Here is a 20,301-nt window from a genome sequence, read left to right on the forward strand (position 1 = left end):
TATTTTCCTTCTGTAATGGCATGCCACGTCATTATCAAGACATCTCGTATTATCTTAAGTTTTCTGCCTATTTGCACGGTAGATGGATAGGTAAGAAGCTGACTAGCCGTGCTACTGTTTAGGAATAGCTGATAGCTGATAGCTACGCGCTCACTCCAATTTGCATGACATGTAAAAACATGGTATATTAGCTTTATTGTTGGCAATGTGTATCTGATATTTTAATCGTGTCTTTATGAGTTGCATTTTCCTGTGGTGGTCATGGATAGGCTATCCTACCATTCACCACGTTGTGTTCTGGAAAGCATTAAAGCAATGGATGTTTCAATTTCTTCATGGTTGAGACAACGCAGTTGGATGTTTCAAGGCGTATTGTACACGGAACTTTAACAAGTGATGTTGGAAGCCTAAGCAATAAGAAGCGGTCACTTGGTTTTGCTGTGATGAAAAAAATGACGAGTGTCCGAAAAAAAAACACTGTTAGACATAATGACTAGCTTACGCTCTTTTGATCTGTCTCAAGTTGCATTACAGTTTATGCCTAGACAACTAGAAACGTTTTGGTGGGGGGGCGCTTGGCCCTTGGGTGATCAAAAGTGCCCGGGCCCTTTTCAGATGCCAGTCCAGCCCTGAATGAGGGTATTTTTTTACAGATTCCACTGGAAGAAACTTCACAAATACCAAATCATTTTGCATCCCTGCGGAAAGGTAACCACACTTGGAAATATTTATTTGGATGTCATTATAGAATATTCTCTTACAATACCTGCGCATATGTAACGGCTATTCATATAAATGTAATAATAGTATTGTGGAGGTTTAATCACACAGTCAAAGTTATAACAAAACAAGATGGCGCTGTCCTGTAAACCAACAAGCATGGGGCTCCACGTCATCGTAAACACAGATTAATTAAAGGGACCACGATCCCTTTTTACAGTTGTACTTTTAAGCATAAACCAACGGTCATACTTACAGGCATGAAACAACAGTGTGTAGAACCACACTTAAGAAGGAGGTGAATTATGTATATTAGAGTCACTACACAATCCTAAATAACTCTAATAGTCAAATGACTGTCGAGGAACCTTCCTACATGTAAGCATATGAATATTTATACATACAAAGTAAAAGTTTACAAAAAACTGAGAGGATTACCATTGATGTTTGGAATACAGATGTGGCACAGTGTATGCATTAAAAACAATAATTAGAATCAAAGTTAAGACAAAGGTTTATAAAGCAATCTGAAGCCAGTAGTCATTTTATAAAAGTGTGGTGACGGAACGCAGTAAAATATAACGTTTTTGTGTGAGAAACTTGTACTTCTTTTGTGTGAAAAACGTTATGTTGTTGACAGGCAAAAACAACACACAGCTTTATCCAATCTGATAGCACATTTTCCATAATCAAATAAATGCAATCGTTTAAAAAAGACCACTCTCTGTAAGCGGTAAGGAAAAACAGTAACTTAACAAACTATTCCTGTGATTAAAAAGGGAAACAAGTTCGTTCAGTGTCTTTTTTTCTGCTCTGCTGACACACTGGTACACATGGGGGAGGGTTACTGTGTGGCCGGCAGGGACTGGCATGTTTCAGACGTATTCGGTGACGATCTGCTGCTTTTATATGATACGCTTCATAAGATTGCTCACTAAGTTCATTAAAACTGAAATACATTTAAAAAAACGCAGAAGTAAATGTAAATGTAAATGTAAAAAAAAAAAAACATGTCGTCCCTGGGTGGGCTCGAACCACCAACCTTTCGGTTAACAGCCGAACGCGCTAACCGATTGCGCCACAGAGACAACTGTGTGTGCAGCTAACAAATATTTTATTTGAAATGACCGCCCAAATCACCCAGCTTTAACTTATATTATTGCGGCATAGACTGTATGGATTATCACCGTTGTCGTAGCGCCCCCTTGTGACAGCAAATGCGCTCAACCCACGAAGAAACAATTCTCGTTTGCACCGCTAGGTGGCTTATCATAGTTAACGTTGAAAATGTATAAACTTTCAAAGAAAAAGATAAACGCATACAAGAAAAACACAGAAACAAACAACAACAAAACATGTGTAGATGGTAAGTACTGATACATACGGCTAATTTTAAACTTTTTACATCTAACCTGAAAAACAGCTAACGTTAGCTTAGCTTTCCTCACAGCTGACATGACGCATAATTAAGCGGTGCGTTCTTATAATACATACATGGGTGCAAAAAGCTATTATAATACTCGCTAAATATATTATTTACACTAAACCGCAACCTTAAAAAACGATGGAGTTGACCAATATTTAACCTCCGGAGAACCAAAGAAAAAAAGTGTCTCACAATTTCTTTTTTTGTGTGATTTCCTATCAATTTGGGCCTAAAAAAAACACCTTACAATTTTAATTTTTTTGAATATATTTTTTAATTTCACAGCATGTACACTGTAGAGGAGAATAGGACGATTTATGCATGGAAATAGAACTACATTTGGGAAAATCTAAAAAATGAGCAGCTTATGTCTTTTTAAATGATATTTACCTAAGAACACATTTAATTTGATTAAAAAAATAACATTCTGTTAAAAAAAACATGTACAACAGTAAACATGTATGTACAACAGTAAACTATAACACATAGAACATTAGCAGTTCTGCATTTCTTCTTCCTCTGGATATTTTAACAGTGATAATCCTGGAAGCATGTTTTCTTTTTGGTTAAGCAGAGGAACATCTTGCATTTGGTGCACCTCATGTATGTCTTGCCATTGCAGCCCTTGTTCCTGCATCTTTCCGCATGTTTTATGTCCATCATCTCTGGCATGTGTCTGGCTCCTAGTCTGCATACAGATGGCACTGGTTGTGGGATCCTTGTTTTGGTTGGTGGCTGATAGACTTCCTCACTGTCTTCACTGCGGTCATCAAATGATGGACTATCCATCAGCTCTTCAGCCAGGTGCAGTTTGAAGTCCAGGTACTGTCAAGTTATCCAGATGTTAAGATTCAGATTCAGCTCTGCCCAAACTTGAAAATGGCTTGTTCAACACAAATGATGCAAGGGGACAACTCTGTTCCGTTCTGGTGATTTATTTTCTTTTAGATTGATGGCACAAAGTGAAATTCCAGAGGAAGAATAGGTTGATAACCTTTAAGAAACAAAAGGGCAAATTACATTCCACATCAGTATGCATCAATCATGATCATTAAACTAAACATCTCATTTAAATTCAAAACAGATCAAAATCAAACAGAAAACAGCAAACAAATGATTCTTTCAAACTAAATATTTGAAGTCCATACCAGTTGCGTCCGTGGTTGAACATGAGCTGTCAGTAGGCTGAGGAGACCGAGCAAAGAGGGCTCGCCGAGCTAACTCCAAACATTTTATACTCATGTCATGCTTGATTAGAGGTGAGCAGGTGAAAACGGTCCCTCCAGAAACATGGGTTGCATCCTGTCTGTTGGGTGTCTGGGTGAGCTCTCTCTTCCCCCTTCAGGCCTGGAGTTCTTCCATAGATGCTGGTCCTATGCTCACACTTGTTTGACGCCACAGGTACTGCTGTGTGTTCTTAGCTGGTCGATTCAGCGCTGTACTGTCAGACTTGTACTGGATCCAAGCGTTGGTGATGGCAACATCAAAGAAATGCGTCATCACACGTGACGTCCGCTTCTTCGTCCTGGTTGACATGCGGTAGAAGCTCAGCATTCGGTCACAGAGGTCTACGCCACCCATGTTGTCATTATATTCCCTGATGGCCGTCTCACCTGGCCATGAGCTTTGTCTTTCTTGGACCATCTGCTACAGATATCCTCTGGATCTCTCCCATAGACAGTGGAGGCCATCAGAACTGGTTTACTATCAAACCATTTCGTCACTGCCAGCTCAGGCCCCCTCCGGACCAACGTCACTGAAGCCCTGTTCTTCATAATAGTTCCAGTTGCTGAAGACCCTTTGAGAGCAAAGCATCCATGAGATCGATCGTTGTGAAATATCGATCAAAGAACACAAAAGTTCCTGTAGGTAAAGACTCGACCATTCGCAACACAGAGAACGACGACTTTGCTGCTCCATCTCTGGCTCTGACTCTGTCTCATCAGATTCTCCTGCATTGTCTCCCTCTCGTTCTTCATCACCCTCTTCCCCCATCACAGGCTGATACTCATCCTCATCCTCATCCTTTTCCTCATCTGACAGCTCCAAATCTGAGTCTCCCTCTATTATTCGGTACAGGATCCTCTCTGCTTCACTTCTTTCTCCTACTAATGTGCAGTCATTAAATACATTAAAATGGTCCTGGTGTCCACTACAGTTGACATTCATTAAATGACTGTTATTTCAAAACAGAAATAATGAAACTGTTTTCAGATGTAAAGATATTGTTATTGAATATAATAATTATCGTGGTAAAAATAGCAACAGATAAAGAATATTTGACTTACCTCTCCTCTTTCCATAAAATGTGGTTACTGGTATGGTGGCCATCTTGATAGAGAAAAAAAGTGAAGTTCCCAGCATGCAAACCCATCACATGACACATCACTGGAAAAAGCCCAGGATGTCCACTACAGAGTAAAATAGGCCTTGATAGGATAACTCCAAATACTCAAGAGAGATACAGGTGAACAAAATGTCCACTATAATGGACACAAATGAATGGGCCGGGTCTCAGGAGGCATGTAAGGGCCAACCAATTAGCTAACGGTTACATTAGCATTGACACAAGGACAGGGATTTGCAAATAAGTAACAGTATCTTAGTTAAACTGGACAACTTCTAGCGCGAACAAACAGTGCATTTGAATTAGTTCTGCAACACATAACTGAAAATAAAACTATGAGAAAACTCACCAAAGGTTAGGTAATTATGTCACCAAATCCCTCCATTTCTCATGACCAAAGACAAGATATCCAAATGGTTGTAGCCTTGAAGAAAGTTGATCACATGTTTTATTAGGAAAGGTGCGGGCCCACCCTTTATAAATCCATGCTCCATCAGCAATCACGGTTTTGAGCTATATTTGGTCAAGCAAATAGTACGTGTCAAACGACATTACTATATGTATATACCTACCTCTTAACGTTACCTCAATTACACACATTTTCAGTTGATACTATTATATTACACGTCTGTTACATGTCATGGTTCAGGCTAGTGTCACCCATAGACTGTATTGGTACAGGAGGATGTGTCTGTGATGGATTAAATAAATGTATCCTTTTTTATCCCCCAGAGAAAATGCTGTGTATCCGTGCAAAAATGGGAAGAAAAAAGATAACATGGGCAGATCCTAAATATATCAAATTAATGCATTTCCAAAAAGGAATTTGTTAGCAGTCTTGGTCAAAAACTATTAACAGGTGCAATGAGTTACTAAACTCTAAACAATTAACAAACATATAATTTATGAATGACAAAAGGTTGCATTTATAAAAGATTAACTCTTGTTATAACAGATCATCTTTTTTGCTGTAAAGACCTAAATAACCTGTCTAATGATGGACTGTGCAAGTAAGATTCAAAAGATTAGTCAATAAAACAATATAATTGGACTGAATCACATATGACAGTTTATCAATTAATAGGCATACAAATAGACATACTGGAAAGAATAAAATGATGAATTTTGTTTTCTACTTGTATGTTGTGTAACAAAAGTCGAAAACATAATTAATTCTGGGTCTTACATCAGCTATTGGAGTCACAATTTCATTTTTGTTTATGAACAAGTATTTTGTGAACTTAACTTATTACAAAAGTGTAGACAATGTGTAGGCTACGAAGAAGAAACCAGGCAGGGACTGAACTCTTTTTATGACTCCCTGATTTGTCACACTTAGTACCATCCCTGTCCATTGAAAGTGATTTATAAATGAGTAGACACTATAGCACCCACCCCAGTGGCTTTTAATAGATATGGCATTGTCCTCCTAAGCCAGTCATTGTTGGTCTTAGTCCCATCTAGGCTGTGTAGCAGAGTGGCGCAGCGGAAGCGTGCTGGGCCCATAACCCAGAGGTCGATAGATCGAAACTATCCTCTGCTAACAGTTTTACAATAAACAATCATGATTCCCCGCCACTGGCAATTTACCTAAAAGGAATCATGGGCTGACTTAAATAGTGCAAAGTATTATACACACACTGGACTTGATTAAAGCATAACTCATCAAGACTTTACTGAGCTTTACGCATCCTGTCGGCTACAGATGCCCTGTGGTTGGTCAAGTTATTAAGGACACAATTGTTGGTCAGCATAGACAGTTGTGAGTTTATGGTGTTTTTACTTTTATTCCAACAATAATCTTCTCCTTGATCCATATTTTCTTTTCCTCCTTTATCGTCATCTTCCTCTTCAACCTCGCTCTCTTCATCACTTCGTTCATCTTTTTCTAGCTGGAGGCAGAATCAGATATAGGGTGTAAAATGTGTGACAAAGCTGAGGACAGTTAGGAATTGACTTCACACACAGGATTTCAAAATATCAGTCAGAGATGCTTGATTTAACCACTGATTCTTACCTTGCCTTTCAGGAACTTATAAACCATGCGTAAGATTAAGCCCGCCCAGAAGATGTGAAGAACTTGCAGCACCATCAGCAGGACGTTGAAAAAGTAATAGCCGAAAAAAGGTTCAAACGCCTCCATTGACAGAACCAGGGTGGTATGGATGATTCTGTAAGTAATTAATTAATAAATGTTATATAAATATAAATTAGAAAATATTTGAACAATGGAAAAAACATCTAACTAGTAAACCTTACTTGCTGGGGAAAATCACCAGTCGAGTCACAAGGAAGGCCACAGCAAACACAACGAACAGCGTGTCACAAGTTTTCCTCCAGCCTGTGCCGTAGTTGAACATCTTGGCAGACTGCAGAAATAATAAATAATGGCATTGATCAAACAAATACAAACCACAATGAAAGCTACATGTAAAGCGTAGTTGCCACGCTGAAGTGAACATTAGTTGAGCGTCATTCAGAAAGTGTTAATGAGGCAGGCTGGGAACCAGGAAAGTAGGTAAACAAGTAAAAAACAGGAGGATGATAAAAATGTGTGCTTAATGTCCCCTCAGTCTATGATGTGCAAGTAAAGCAGATTTACAGGGTTGATAGACTTTGTATTTGAAACGTTATCAGCATCCTTTGATATCTGTCTCTATCATGTCTCAGTCACAGGATCTGCATGCTCAAACGAGATAGTTATTTAAAAAAAAAAAACACAACTGAGCATGAACTTTTTAAAGCGGCTTACAAAATAAAGACATCAAGTTTGTTGGGCTGAGAGGCAGACAAATGGCCAACATGGAGGTGAATCTACAGTGACATGCCCTGAAGACATTAATTCTATTTGTAAGGTCCCGGGTGCCTTTGGCTATGGCTCTAGAGCCCGATTAGATGACATGGGACTGTTTATGTACACGTTGTTCTTTTTGATCCCACCAACGTTATATGAAAGCAGTTTGACAATAGGAAAGTGTGTGAGAATACCTCGAGCAGGATGTCAGAGGAGTCATGAAGCAGCATGACCAAGGTGCCGATGCGAATGTAGTTGGCACAGTAGGAGAAGCTGAGCAGGAAAATGGTGGCCAAATGGTGGATGACCTGTTCTTTAAAATCCTAGCACACCAAACATATGTAGAACAACATCATATTGTCATAATTTAATTTAAATTGAAGCCACATTTTACTAAACAACTTTTTTCAGTCTTTTTTAATGGGCTTTGTTTAGGATTGTATTCTAAGGCATCTGGATCTTCAGTTCTCAGAGAAACTAGCTGAAATGCTCACGGCAGCGAAACATGATCAGGAAACACCATGACGCTGCTCTATTCAGTGTTTTTACCAGTTTAAATCATCATTGTTTTGGAATGGAGGGGATTATTAGGCTAATGGTTCAACTGTCCTGAACGTTTGGATCTGAATTTATTGCAAATTCTTAACTCAGCTGGCAGCCTCTCCATGACTTCTACTTTCTGCCAAGCTGAGTCGTGGATTTAAAGCTATCCAATATTAATAACATTTTTGCTTTTACTTATGTCCTTTTTTAAACAGCAAATGTGTTTTGAATCAAATGCTCAGATCTTTACCTTCCTCTTGATGTCCACAGAGATCCTAAGGAGCAAAGAGCCATAGAAACCCAGCTCTAGCATGTAGTACCAGTGATGAGCTCTCTCCATGGGCTGTAGACAAACACATTTTGTACACATCAATTAATCAGTAGCAGCTGACACTAGGTAGGATACAGAGAAATATAACTCACATTGAAGCTGCAAATAGCGATGAATGGGTTATAGTACATTATGGGACCCATTGCAGATTGGGCGAACGTGTTACTTCTTCTATTGAGTATGGTGTACTAGAACTTCCATTGTCCATTATGCTGCACTAGATAACATGTGCTTAACAAACATTATGTTTCTCTACAGTTTATCAAGAGTGGAGCAAACAATGTCATTTTCCTTTCAATCGTATAATGTTTGTCACACAAGGCTGTCTTCCCACTGCCTGTAGGTTGTTTCCGCCACGACTCAACTCAATGTTGACCTGTAAAGGACCTTAGGTCTGAACCCCAACATGCATGGGACATTTAGGCCAATTGGGCAATATACATGAGATTAACATCACCTTCCTGTTTCATGCTAAACCGTGCCATATGTGACAGAAATGTAATACTGAAATATGACACTAAACATAAAAGCAGTGAGATGTGCTTTTTTTTACCTGAAATGGATATTTCCTCCAACATTCCCTGAGGTCCCAGAACCACGGCCTCTGTATACAAAAATGTATACATCTATAAAATAGTAAAACTCAAATAGCTGCCGGTCATGTACGTTTTTTTCAAACTCATACTCACATCAATCAAACAGGCCAGTCCGGCCATAAATGCTGTGAGATAGAAAAAGAACCTCCAACTGCAAAACAGAAAGTTAAGATCAGAAATGGTGAACACTGAGTGAACGTATAAAACGTAAACAACTTAAGAAATGAACATCAAAAGACTTGTTATGCAGTAGTTATGCAAAGTTAGTCAAGTTTTTAAGGGTTTTTCCCAAGCTGTGTCTGGATTTTTTGGGATGAAAGTGTCTGCTGTGAACTGGGTTGTGAAAGGGTTGTAGAGAGACAGCACTTACGCAGCTTCTCCAAACTTCTTGGTTTGACAGGGCCTGTCTTGGTTCCTGCGAAGTCTGAACCACCTCTCAATCTGCCTCTGGGTTTTTCCACACAGCGACATCAAACTAACAACGTCACTCTGAAACAATGAATGGACGGGTGAAATGAATGAAAACAGGAGGGATGAAGAGGAAAACGCATTCATTGAAGGTACTCAGTATAATGTAAATAAAAAAAGAGGACATAAATGAGGAAATTGTACCTGATTGCAAACATTACATTGGTTGTGAGATGCAGTTAATCCTTTTTATATTCTTTGTTAGGTTTTTCTTTATACATAGAGATGATTAGATATGAATTATTTTTGAAAAACGATCCAAAAACTGGAGTGAACAATAACTGTTAATGTCTTCTCCCCTGGGATAGCTTTGCCAGTATTTGCTAGCATCTCAACGGTCTTACTCTTTGCTTATCACACAGAATAGTATGCCAATGACAGATATACAAGAGGAAGTTCATGCTTGTGGTTGCAAAATGTAAAACCCCTTAGTCTCCTATTCCAAAGTAAAACAGGCCTGTGTTTGAGCTGAAATGCTTGCATGCTGAGGCCTTCTCAGACTCGCCTGTGTCGGCTGTCTGCTCTGCTGGGTGTAAAACTTCTCGAGCTTTGGGGAAGGGACAGCAGTCACCTGCAGTCTTTTTTTCACCCTTAAACATCTGCCCATGGGTGGGGCAAAAAACCTGGAGAGAGCAAAAGTCAGGTTTAACTTAATAATGATCAACAGGTGATTGCCATTGTGGGACAGTCCTGACAAAGCCTGCAGTGTTTATTAAACACAACAAGGTATTTATTCTACAGCAAACACACAGAGAAGCTGTCTATAGTAGATTAGTGCAAATGCAAAACAAATATAAATATCATGATGTGAACAAATCAAAAATGACATGAACATTATATATAATAAACTACAGCATATAGTTTATATGGGATTACAGAATACAGCGAAATAAACAGCATTGTACACAAGTAAAAATGCTGTTTTAATTGGCTTTAACAAGCACACTTTTCACTGAATGTTACAACAGTTAATACTCTGAGGGTGTCATCAACCAATCAAAACCCCTGAAGACTATACCTGTCTGTCTGTGTGTGAGGCTGTGTAAAAATGCCTATGAGGCTCGTTAACCACTACTAACAAGCCCACTGCAACACAACCACCTATGGTTTGTAACTACGTATGGATTCTCTTTCATGTGTTTCATTAGATTTTGGAAATAAAAAAAAACTTGAGAACTTCAACTGATGAAAAGCACATCGAATTTAGTATACATCTTTAATTTTATATACTTTTCATTGATAATCTTCTATTTAAGAAAGACCATTTCTATTTCTCTTTCTCTTCATCTCTCGCTCTCTCTCCTTCAAGTCCCCAAAGGCCTTTTTTTCCAGATGATAACAATGCCTGCTTTGCTAAAACACCTGCTCACTCACTCACAGGAAATGCTGAATGAATTTTAGATCCAAGTTGAATAATAATGACTTTTTCAACTGTAAAAAAATAAGATGATTGTGTTTCTTAAACAAAGGCTGTAGTGGTTATTTCAGGTCTGACAGGATAAGTGTTGGATTTTCCTTCAATGTCCCAAACAAAGACATCAGCAAAAACAAGGAAATCAGGTGTGTGTTACCTCTCAAATACGTAGCGTAGGGCAACGAAGCCCAACGCGAGGGGCAGAGCTATGAGGAGGTCATGGGGTCGGGGCCGGTCAGACTCTTCCAGTTGTTCCATGTCTCTCCAGGTCACACCTGGAGGAAGCCAGTATTCCTGCCTCCATACGTCAGGCAGCAGCTCCATTCTGTTGCACAGGGCCAGACAGAGGCATAGAACATGTTTTAAACAGAGAGTTATTCAGTTGAGCCTGAGCCCAATCACATGTTGTCACAGGCAGGTCTCTGAGACTCTTGTTTGTTTGTGTGTGTGTGTGTGTGTGTGTGTGTGTGTGTGTGTGTGTGTGTGTGTGTGTGTGTGTGTGTGTGTGTGTGTGTGTGTGTGTGTGTGTGTGTGTGTCTCTCGCAATTTTGGCACATGAGAAAAAGAGAGATAAAACCAGTCTCTACCTGATAAAATAAGATTTAAACAAAAATATTAAGTTCAACATCCTGTAGGAGTATTACTCAGTCAAGTGTCAATCATTTCACAAAAATAACCAAACAGACACAGAGCTTTTTAACAAAAAACAAAACAAAAATAATATCACACTGTATTATAAATAACAGAGCAAAAACCATTACAGTATCACAAGCAAATTGAAAAAGCAAGCAAAGTCTTTATATGTCATACAGTTCGTCTGTGTTAAACCACCAAGACAGAAAATCAGCTAAAACTTAAGTAGGTTGTATTCATGTCCAGAGTAAAAAACACCCATTTGTATTTTAACTTACCTAGGGGCAGCTCTGTGGAAACGATAAAGTGGTAAAAAAAAATATGAAATCCACTGTAAAACTGTGAATCTGTTTCAGCTTTATTTGTCTGGAGAAGCGCGTCGGTACCGCTGTATCCCTAACGACCACAGAGGATAGAAGCCGTTCACTCCTCACAGGACAGGTGTCAAGTTAAGCACAACAAAGAGGGGATGCTGCTGGTTTCAAAGTAAGAGCACCTCGAAGAAACTTGCGGTTTTTCAAGACAGCAAAATGAAAACGCAGTTGCAAGACACCTCTGTTTTTGTTTTCCAAAGCACGTTCTCCCGAATAAGCAAATGTGCAAATTACTTTAATATGCCCAACTACGGTAATGTTACTCAGGTGTACCTTTATTCTGAAGGCTTCCGGTATTCTTTGTATATTGATGTAGCTTGATGGTTGAGGCGGCTCTTGCTCACAGCGGCAGGTCATAATTAAGTCAGCAACAAAGAAAACAATGGGCATTAGCAGGCGACTGTTTATAAAGTCGAACAAACACTTCAATGGTTTAGGCTTAAATGTGTGTTGATGTAAACTGAAAACAACTGAGTTGGGTTGTACATGCTTGCTACACGTTAAACAGGGTACTGTATTTTTAGAATAAATGTAATCTTAATGTAAAACGTGAAAGAAAATCTAATAAAACTGCTTCATTTGGTCTGGTAATGTTAGCTTATGCTAGCTGTCTCAATATATTGGTAGGCTACGTCTGATCCTTCTCATCTGGTGCTATTGTTATGCTATACATTTAAGCTTTAAGCATATACTTGTAATTGCTACTTAAGGCCATACTTGCTGCTAAAACCAGGCACTGAACTTGTTTTGCCCAAGAGCCACTTTTGCAAAATGGCAATAGGCCAGGCTTATCTAAACCTCTCTCTTGGGAATCCTTCCCTTTTTTACCTCTATCCATTTTAATGATTTTCCAATGCACCTTATTTACATTTAAAGTACTAAAGAGAATTCCCATTGGAAAACAATTTATTTTCATTGTGAATTATAAAATGGTCCACTGGCCTTAAATTGAGTACCACTGGTTTATAATATCCCATTACATTTCCCTATATTCCACCAGAAGTTGTACTAAGTTGTTGAAAAATACCAAGTATATCTCATTATGTTTCCTTATACTCCCTGATAGGTTATGCTCACGACAGACCTGTTCTGGGAGAAGGAAAGCAGCTGATGACACTGATAGCAGCAATCCAGGACTCTTCCAGGACTTCACCGTTTGAAGGTAAACATACAAGGGTGTGAATAGCAGGTTCACAAACTCTGCTCTTATGTCATGTAGGGCTTTTTGTTTGACTACTATAATACAAACTCTAATGCGACACACTCCCTTTACACAAACATACATTCACATGATAGTCCTACACACACACACACACACACACACACACACACACACACACACACACACACACACACACACACACACACACACACACACACACACACACACACACACTGAGTCCTCCTCCTCCACTTATACTAACACTCAGCAGATAGTATTGACATGGAGGGAGATAAGCAGGGTGTTTTCTGACAACATCACTACTGTTATGCAGCTTTCTGTCAGAACAACAGCTGTGTTTTGAGCAAAGCATTTGTTTGTTATACAGTCGTGTTTACGTCAGGTTTGTAAAATGGTGGACTTACTGGGAGAGACTGCAACACACAGAGAAGTCTGTGTACGTTTTCCACCATAATAACATGATTTGCATGTGTGTGGATGTGGGTTGTGCTTAACGTCTGGGTTGATCCTAACATCCCTAAAACGACCCTTTCCACATTTAGGAAGGTATTTGCATATTGTTTTGCACCTGCCTGTGTATCCATGAACTTTGACACAGGTGTCTAACATGTGCATGTAAACATATAAGAGAGTGAGAGGTAATCACTTCAACTGAGTCTGCAACATCCATCATCACAATAAGTGACATTTCACTAAACATTTTAAAAGCACAGAGGACGTTTTGGAATTTTACAAAATTATGTTTTTTTTCTGCTATTTAGTTTTGTGAGCTGCACATGCTCAAGGTTGTGTATATGAGGGTGGGTGATAGGAACTGAGTGCCTTTGTTGTTTTATCAATGATGTAAATTGTCAGGATCCACTGAAGCAAAATCTCTCCCGTTAATTCCCGCACTAATGAGGTGGGGGTGTTACAGTCAGTGCGCTTCCGACCATGTGTAGAAGCCTGTTGAACTGCAAACTGAAAAGGGTCCAGTTAGTCTGGCTGTTTCATCAGCTTCCTGTCTTTTTTCTGTTCACGTTGTAATATGCATTGTTTGAGCAAGCTTAATAACGTCAGATAATTGGCCCTGACTAATTGCTATCATGTAAACATTGAACATGCTAACATTTTGGTACACTTTATCTTGCACAGTGTTAAACATTGTACAGTGCTAACATTTGCTTATTTACACTAAACACAGATAAACCCTGAAGCTGTATACCTTTGCAAGTATTTAATAATAAAGCTGGACAAATGCACATACTGACCTAGAGGTGAATTCACAACAATTGACCATGAGGGGGGGCATTCATGTCTTTACTACATTTAATGACAATACCTTCAGTCGTTGTTTCTGTTTATAAGTAAACAATTCTCTGAGGGATTGTTATCTTCACATACAGTTCATTAGTATTCAGTCAGCATATTGAATTTTGAAATGCGTCAATGCAGTTTGCATTTATTTTGACACTGATCTTTTAGAAGAAAAATGTGTCTTACTTACATGACTATTACAAGGCGGACTTAACATTTATGAAACATACAGATATCTCTATTTTCCCTTTCTCGAAAATATAGATACAAAAGAAGATTAGGTGAGTTTGACTTAAAAACCTTTTTAATGTGTTTCCTCATTGAGAAGCAATTTTGAGCATTGTCCAATCAGTGGACTCACGCTTGTAGTTCTCAAAATATTCAGAAGAGGTCAGACGTCCTCAGTTGAGTGACTGCCCACAAAGTGAAGCATAGACCAGGCATATACACTACAAAGGATAAAGCCAAAAAAGGAAATACGGGGAGTTCCTGCTGGATCCCAAAGAAAGATGCATTCAAGGAATGCACGTTAAAACTTTGTAACTACAAGAAAGGCATCTGACTTTTTGCAAAAATGATTAGGAAGGAAAACCACTGTCTTTGATAGAGGAGCTCTATTAGATTCTTAACTTTACCCTTTTTGCTATATTTCTGTTGTGACACTTAAACGTGTTACTACTGATTTGCTCTTGTGTAACTTTCTCTTATCAAAACAGCAGAGTGCTGTGATGAGGGTGGGGGTTGTTGAGGGTGCATCATTGTAAATTAACCAACTGTGTCTCTTTACGAGCCTCGGATTGATTATTCAATTGATTTAATTAACTCTAAATCTTGCTTTTATTGATTGCAAGGCTGCAGCGTTGACAGCATGTGGTTAAGTTCAAATGTGTGTGTGTGTGTGTGTGTGTGTGTGTGTGTGTGTGTGTGTGTGTGTGTGTGTGTGTGTGTGTGTGTGTGTGTGTGTGTGTACATGGTATTGCAAACTTTCTAAAATTCAACATGAGACAAAAGCTTTTTATTTCCTTAAAAAACTTAATTCCACTATAAAGAAACATAAGGAAAGTATGTCCTCTTTACCAGAGTCTACATCCAGGAAGAGGGACCTTATACAAAAGTTTGCTATTGATTAACAGTCATCCGGTCATAAATAATCAAACAAATCTCTTTTTTGACAAACCAGTAAAATATCAATCCTAAACTTTATTTATACAGAGAAGACTTTACAGTATAACCAGGGAAGAAACAATATTACAAAAAAAGTGGCAAAAGGAGCAGTGACAATAATAAGAACTATATTAGCTTTCTCATATTCCTAGGCACTGTTGAACCGATTTGGCTGGTGGACGGAACTAAAGGCAAAAAAAGGATTAGGGGTTGGAAATCGGTGTACATGCATTTCATAATCCTAACTTTATATGACACATATTGAGTCAGCGCTGTGACCCTGAGCCTCATAAGCCTCTTAAAGGGAGAGCAACAGGTAACAGCAAAACCCCAAATAAAATATTTTGATATAACTGTTATGCATTATTACCTTCAGCTTTTATAATAGGATGTGTTTGGAATTTAGGACACTCAAAAAACATAGAGAATAATAACTATATAAACTTTAAGAAGCTATTCAAGCCTTTCCTTCATATTATAGAAGCATTTGTTAGTTAGAAATCTTTTTACCTGAGAATCATGTTAGAGGTGGTTCAAATGCCTCACAATTTCCAGCATGGTTCACATTTAAAAATAAATAAAAGTTCCAGAGAAACTATGACATCTTCTTAATTGTTGGTTCAGCTGCACCTCCAAAAAGGTTTAAAACGTTCATGTTTATATTTTGACAGTAAAACCACATCTTCTAAATTGTCTGTAACAGTGAGCATGTCCAAACAACTTCAATGTCTGCACTAAACTCATTTCATTTATTTTTATTCAATCAGGACCTCTTTCGCAGCAACTCCGTGCTCCATTTATAATGCGGCCCTGGGATTTGTAAAAACATTATACAATTAAAAATGACATGACAAATGGGGGTCATAATGTAATACGGCGATACTGATCGCTCTCTTCCTGCAGGGTGTGGTGCTATAAAAGCTTCAGTGTAACACAATACACAAAATGAATTAATGAAATTGAATGCAGGACCTTTGGTATGTTCGTTCTTTTTCTCTCTGAACATAATACTTCCAGAGATACTGGGGCTTCAAGGGTTGTTCTGCTCATCTTTTCAGCTCCCATCAAAAATCCCTTTAAATAACCTTTACATATCTCCAAATTAATCCCTCTCCCCCATCATCCGATCATCTTCACACCAGTGCGTAATCAAACTGTCCTCTGTCCAGTCCCTCCTTGTGGTCCGTCCATGAGGAGGAGGGCATGCTGCTGTAGGGGTCCAATAAGATACGGATGCATCGAATGATGAGAAAGAGCAGCAGCAGCACCAGGAGGCCAACGAAACAGAGGGCTGATCCCTGCTCGGGGTGCCCCGGCATGGGCTGCTCCACCGTCGGGCCCCTGGGGAACCCGGGCGGAGCAGGAGAGGTGATCTCATAGTCCACAACCCAGTAGTTTGAGTCGCTCATCTTGAAAGTCAGGTAATGCTTCAGAGGTTTAAATCGTTCACTGTGTTATTTTGCGGTCAGAAGCTATGAGGAGCAGCATGGCTTTGCAGGGTCATCTTTATTAGCAAGCGTGATTTCTAAACCCAGAGAGCGATCACATTGTGAAATCTGACAGAGGTCATTCACAGAGTTTCCCACAAACCGGACAGAGAAAATGCTCCAGTCGAGATAACACTTGGCAAATCAGTCTTGCAAACAAATAAGCCCCCTGATGAGCCGAGCAGCAAGCCGAGGCATGCTCACTGAGGTCTAATTAGATTTTACTGGTCCTCTCTTTTTCTCCCAAGAGACGCAGAAAATACGAGAACTGAGGTGACTGCTTCAACTCAAACCATCTTCGAGGTCCTCACTTTATTTGACAATATTTTAAGTGTCGTCCAATAGCAGCCTTAGAGATGCATTTATTGTGATTACAAACTTACGTATAAATCTCAATGGAGCGGCTGCAGATGTTCCATAGATCAATCAAAGTCCTCGCAGGCTGTAAATGATCTGCGTTGTGGTGCTTCACAGAGCGTTTTTTTGGTTAATCACTTCAAACGGTTTGGCTGTGTTGCAGTAAGTTGTTGATTTACTGGAAGAGCTTCTATCTTAATGTCTTGTGTCACCAAGCACTTCTTCTTTTGGGGATTCACTCATCAAGATACCTGAGGAGGAAAAAACAGAGATAAGACGCAGCATGAGTGAGGGAGTTTTCAGCGTGGAGAAGTGCTTAACAGAGGGAAAAGTCTGATTGATTCAAGCGGTTCAGAGCTTGACAGGGGCCTTGAAGCATGTCAAGGATTATAGATTGTTACTTTATTCAGGGCTCCGAATAAGGGGTTTTCATGGTGCCCAGACCTACCAGGAACAGTCTCACTTTTAAGCAGTTATTTCACTTCCTATCTGACCTTCTTATCTTTCTTGTTTAAAAAATGACCGAGACAAGGCTGCAGCAGCACCCCTCTCCTGAACTCAGGTACAGCTTAGTGCAAGATAAATAAATCAGACACTAATGAAATAATGTGCAGGAAACCCTCACAGAGTTTCTGCACTCCTGCACAGCAACACTCTCCGTAGGCTCTTTAATGGGCCGAGCAGTGGAGAGATGTTTCCTGCAGTAGGTGCACTCCCCAGTCAGCAGATTCTATTCCAGGAGGATTCTTCTACCCACAGAGAAGAATCCGCCCCACAGATCCTCACAAAGACACGTTGATAGCTCCCCTGCTCTCCGGATGATGGGACTTAAGGGCAAAGCAAAGCTTTAATAGGGGCCTTAAAGACGTAATGAAAGAAACTGCCTGCCTCAGTATCAATTATCAAATGGCCTGTGGGTACGTCAGGCTGGACAGTTCAGATCACTGCGTGTACAAAAGGATGCTAAGTGAACAAGACTCAGAAGTCAATAGAGAGTTATGAAGTAGGCATGAAGTTTACATGGAAAAACCCATTATTCAGAGTCAGTACGCAGAATGCACTCAGAAAACACTGCTAATGAAAACTGGGAAAACAGTAGTTCAGTAATGTACTTTAACTACTTCTAGAACTGCAGGACCATGCTCTCCTGCACGGAAAGAATTATAATGCGACTGCTTTTTATCATCTGCCAGAAACCATGAAGGAATATAAGACAAGACTGGATTATTAAGTTATTTTTCCTCTTAGATCCTTTAAAAATATATACTTATACACAACAGAAGACACATTTTTGCTACTCGCTGCAACTCTACTTGACAGTTTACTTTATGCTACATTGGCAGAATATATAGTAGGGAGGGTTACATTAATTCAGCTCCATCCTACAATTTTTATCCCATGACCCAGCTTTTTCACAAGTCAGGAAGTCAAACCAACAGTGCCACAAACTTGCAAAGTTGTTCTTATTCACGAGCAAGCTCAGCAGATATTTGGTTCCATTTAAAGATGGGGTTTTAAAAGGTCTCTTCAGGTTACCCAAGGTCATCGGTTACACAAACACCTTAGAGGATGGAAACCCCGTCGCATCGAGGAGAAAATCAAATACAGCTTCAAAGAACATAAAAGAATCGACAACATCAATTTCATGCCTCATCGATCCTCATTCAGAGACATGCTTTGGTTCCTAAGCATTGTATAAATAAATATGTGATGAATGACCACATTGGATTTACACACACAGAAAAAAAAAGTCTTTTAGCTAGTCTGGACCACTGATCGAAACAATATGTTAGTTTTACATGTTAAAACACTGATAAAATAGAGTAAAAGGTAGACATGAGAACAAAGCCATGCCAATGAATTCTGAGGACTGAGCACATGCAGCGACATATGGTCGTCCCGCGTTTCTCTAATACCGATAATTCCTCCCATTTATACCTGTGGATTATAACAGCAGCTTTGAAAATGTCAAGGACTTTTTCAAATAAAAAGGGTAAAATGATGTTGCCAACCCTGAATGAAGGACTGCCAGGCTGAAACAAGCTAAATATCTGTGAAGCGATGAGCTTTTTGTTCTCGTTTTTTGGATCAAATGATTTTCAAAAATGATGAATAGCCTTATGAAACAAACTGTCATTACCTTTTTTAATCCCTGCTGATAGCTTTCTCAGGCTATATCACCCCCAAAGACTTGACGTAGTTTGATTTTTATCAGACAGCTCCTGTTAAAAGCAATACCAATTCTTGATCACATAAATCTGTTCAAAGATTCAAATTCAGACATTTTAAACCATTGTCTAACAAAGTAGAAATTAGATGATTTTATTTATCTATTTTTTTTTAAACTGAAACTTAAAACTACTAAATTGTAAGATAAACACCATGCAGTGGGTAATGTTCCTTTATGTTGTGAGGACTTGCTTATTTACTTTATTTAACATTTTGGTCCTTTTTCAATCAAGGAAAGAAAGCTCAATGGCGTGGAGAGACGTTTGAAATGAACGTTCCTTGTTTTATCGCAATGTTTTAGATATCTCAATTTTTTTCACATTCAAGCAGGACACGTGTCCCTACGGGATATTATTAAAATGTTTTCCTTTCTTTTAAAAAGTCCAATAATTTGACACCGAAGGGCAAACCACCGATGATAACATTATTTCAATTAAATTTAACACAAAGTTACAAAACAGCACAAAGTTATAGCCTGTAAACCTGTAAACATGTGATTCATAAAGTAATCCTCGACACCGCATGACAATAACACCTCCACACTGCCTACTAACAGATGACAATTTAAAGGACGATTAGATTAGAGAACTTACTTCCTGTTGCCGCAAATGAGGACAGATAATGAAGATGTTGATCCAGCAGCAGATGTTCAGCACCCAGGACAGCTCCGAGCTCTCAGCCTGTACGCTGGAGCTTCAGGTCTGAACTCTGCTTTGTCAGGAGCTTTAAGTGCGCTCAGTGTGAGACCCGCCTCCCCACCCCCTCTCCCTGCCTGCTCCTCACTGGCCCTGCACTGACTGCACACATAATCTGTCTGGATGAGTGAAGTGCCGGGAGCCATGTGTGGTTCTGCATTATCTAACACAAGTGCGTAGGACATGGTCAGTGAGGGCCTGAGAGGCAATATAGCCAATATCAGTTGAATCACTTTTATTTGAC

General features: G+C 39.3%; 2 protein-coding genes and 2 non-coding genes across 6 annotated transcripts; 1 reads left to right on the forward strand and 3 right to left on the reverse strand.

Annotated features, from left to right (window-relative positions):
• Positions 1 to 1,734: 1,734 nt before the first annotated feature.
• On the reverse strand, positions 1,735 to 1,808 carry trnan-guu (transfer RNA asparagine (anticodon GUU)). The gene has a single exon. It is a non-coding gene; the product is annotated as a tRNA-Asn (tRNA).
• A 3,115-nt stretch (positions 1,809 to 4,923) lies between these two features.
• On the reverse strand, positions 4,924 to 11,713 carry LOC134865547 (ceramide synthase 2-like). Of its 2 annotated transcripts, none has more exons than XM_063885132.1 (11): positions 11,551 to 11,713; positions 10,797 to 10,964; positions 9,797 to 9,848; positions 9,128 to 9,246; positions 8,851 to 8,908; positions 8,715 to 8,765; positions 8,081 to 8,173; positions 7,482 to 7,610; positions 6,753 to 6,862; positions 6,511 to 6,664; positions 4,924 to 6,385 (listed from the first exon to the last, which is right to left on the reverse strand). In XM_063885132.1, the coding sequence occupies exons 2-11, from the start codon at positions 10,961 to 10,963 to the stop codon at positions 6,167 to 6,169; spliced, it is 1,152 nt and encodes a 383-aa protein (XP_063741202.1). In that variant the 5' UTR covers position 10,964; positions 11,551 to 11,713; the 3' UTR covers positions 4,924 to 6,166. The 2 variants fall into 2 exon arrangements, with proteins under 2 accessions (XP_063741202.1, XP_063741201.1); XM_063885131.1 differs by having other exon boundaries at positions 9,731 to 9,848.
• Positions 5,965 to 6,036, forward strand: trnam-cau (transfer RNA methionine (anticodon CAU)). Its single transcript has one exon. It is a non-coding gene; the product is annotated as a tRNA-Met (tRNA).
• A 3,464-nt stretch (positions 11,714 to 15,177) lies between the features above and the next one.
• LOC134866377 (cortexin-1) lies at positions 15,178 to 20,097 on the reverse strand. 2 transcript variants are annotated; one of them, XM_063886505.1, is made up of 2 exons: positions 19,956 to 20,097; positions 15,178 to 17,384 (listed from the first exon to the last, which is right to left on the reverse strand). In XM_063886505.1, the coding sequence occupies exon 2, from the start codon at positions 16,696 to 16,698 to the stop codon at positions 16,423 to 16,425; it is 276 nt and encodes a 91-aa protein (XP_063742575.1). In that variant the 5' UTR covers positions 16,699 to 17,384; positions 19,956 to 20,097; the 3' UTR covers positions 15,178 to 16,422. The 2 variants fall into 2 exon arrangements, with proteins under 2 accessions (XP_063742575.1, XP_063742576.1); XM_063886506.1 differs by lacking the exon at positions 19,956 to 20,097 and adding an exon at positions 19,274 to 19,320.
• Positions 20,098 to 20,301: the final 204 nt, after the last annotated feature.

The sequence above is a fragment of the Eleginops maclovinus genome, chromosome 6 (assembly GCF_036324505.1).
Source record: "Eleginops maclovinus isolate JMC-PN-2008 ecotype Puerto Natales chromosome 6, JC_Emac_rtc_rv5, whole genome shotgun sequence".
NCBI classification, from domain to species: domain Eukaryota; kingdom Metazoa; phylum Chordata; class Actinopteri; order Perciformes; family Eleginopidae; genus Eleginops; species Eleginops maclovinus.

Bases quoted from the DNA above. Each gene is read 5' to 3' on its own strand.
- LOC134866377 (XM_063886505.1), bottom strand. From the start codon at position 16,698: ATGAGCGACTCAAACTACTGGGTTGTGGACTATGAGATCACCTCTCCT.
- LOC134865547 (XM_063885131.1), bottom strand. From the start codon at position 10,963: ATGGAGCTGCTGCCTGACGTATGGAGGCAGGAATACTGGCTTCCTCCA. The intron at 8,766-8,850 runs GTGAGTATGAGT...TTTTGTATACAG, and splicing joins GACTGGCCTGTTTGATTGAT to AGGCCGTGGTTCTGGGACCT. The intron at 6,386-6,510 runs GTAAGAATCAGT...TTCTGCCTCCAG, and splicing joins ATAAGTTCCTGAAAGGCAAG to CTAGAAAAAGATGAACGAAG.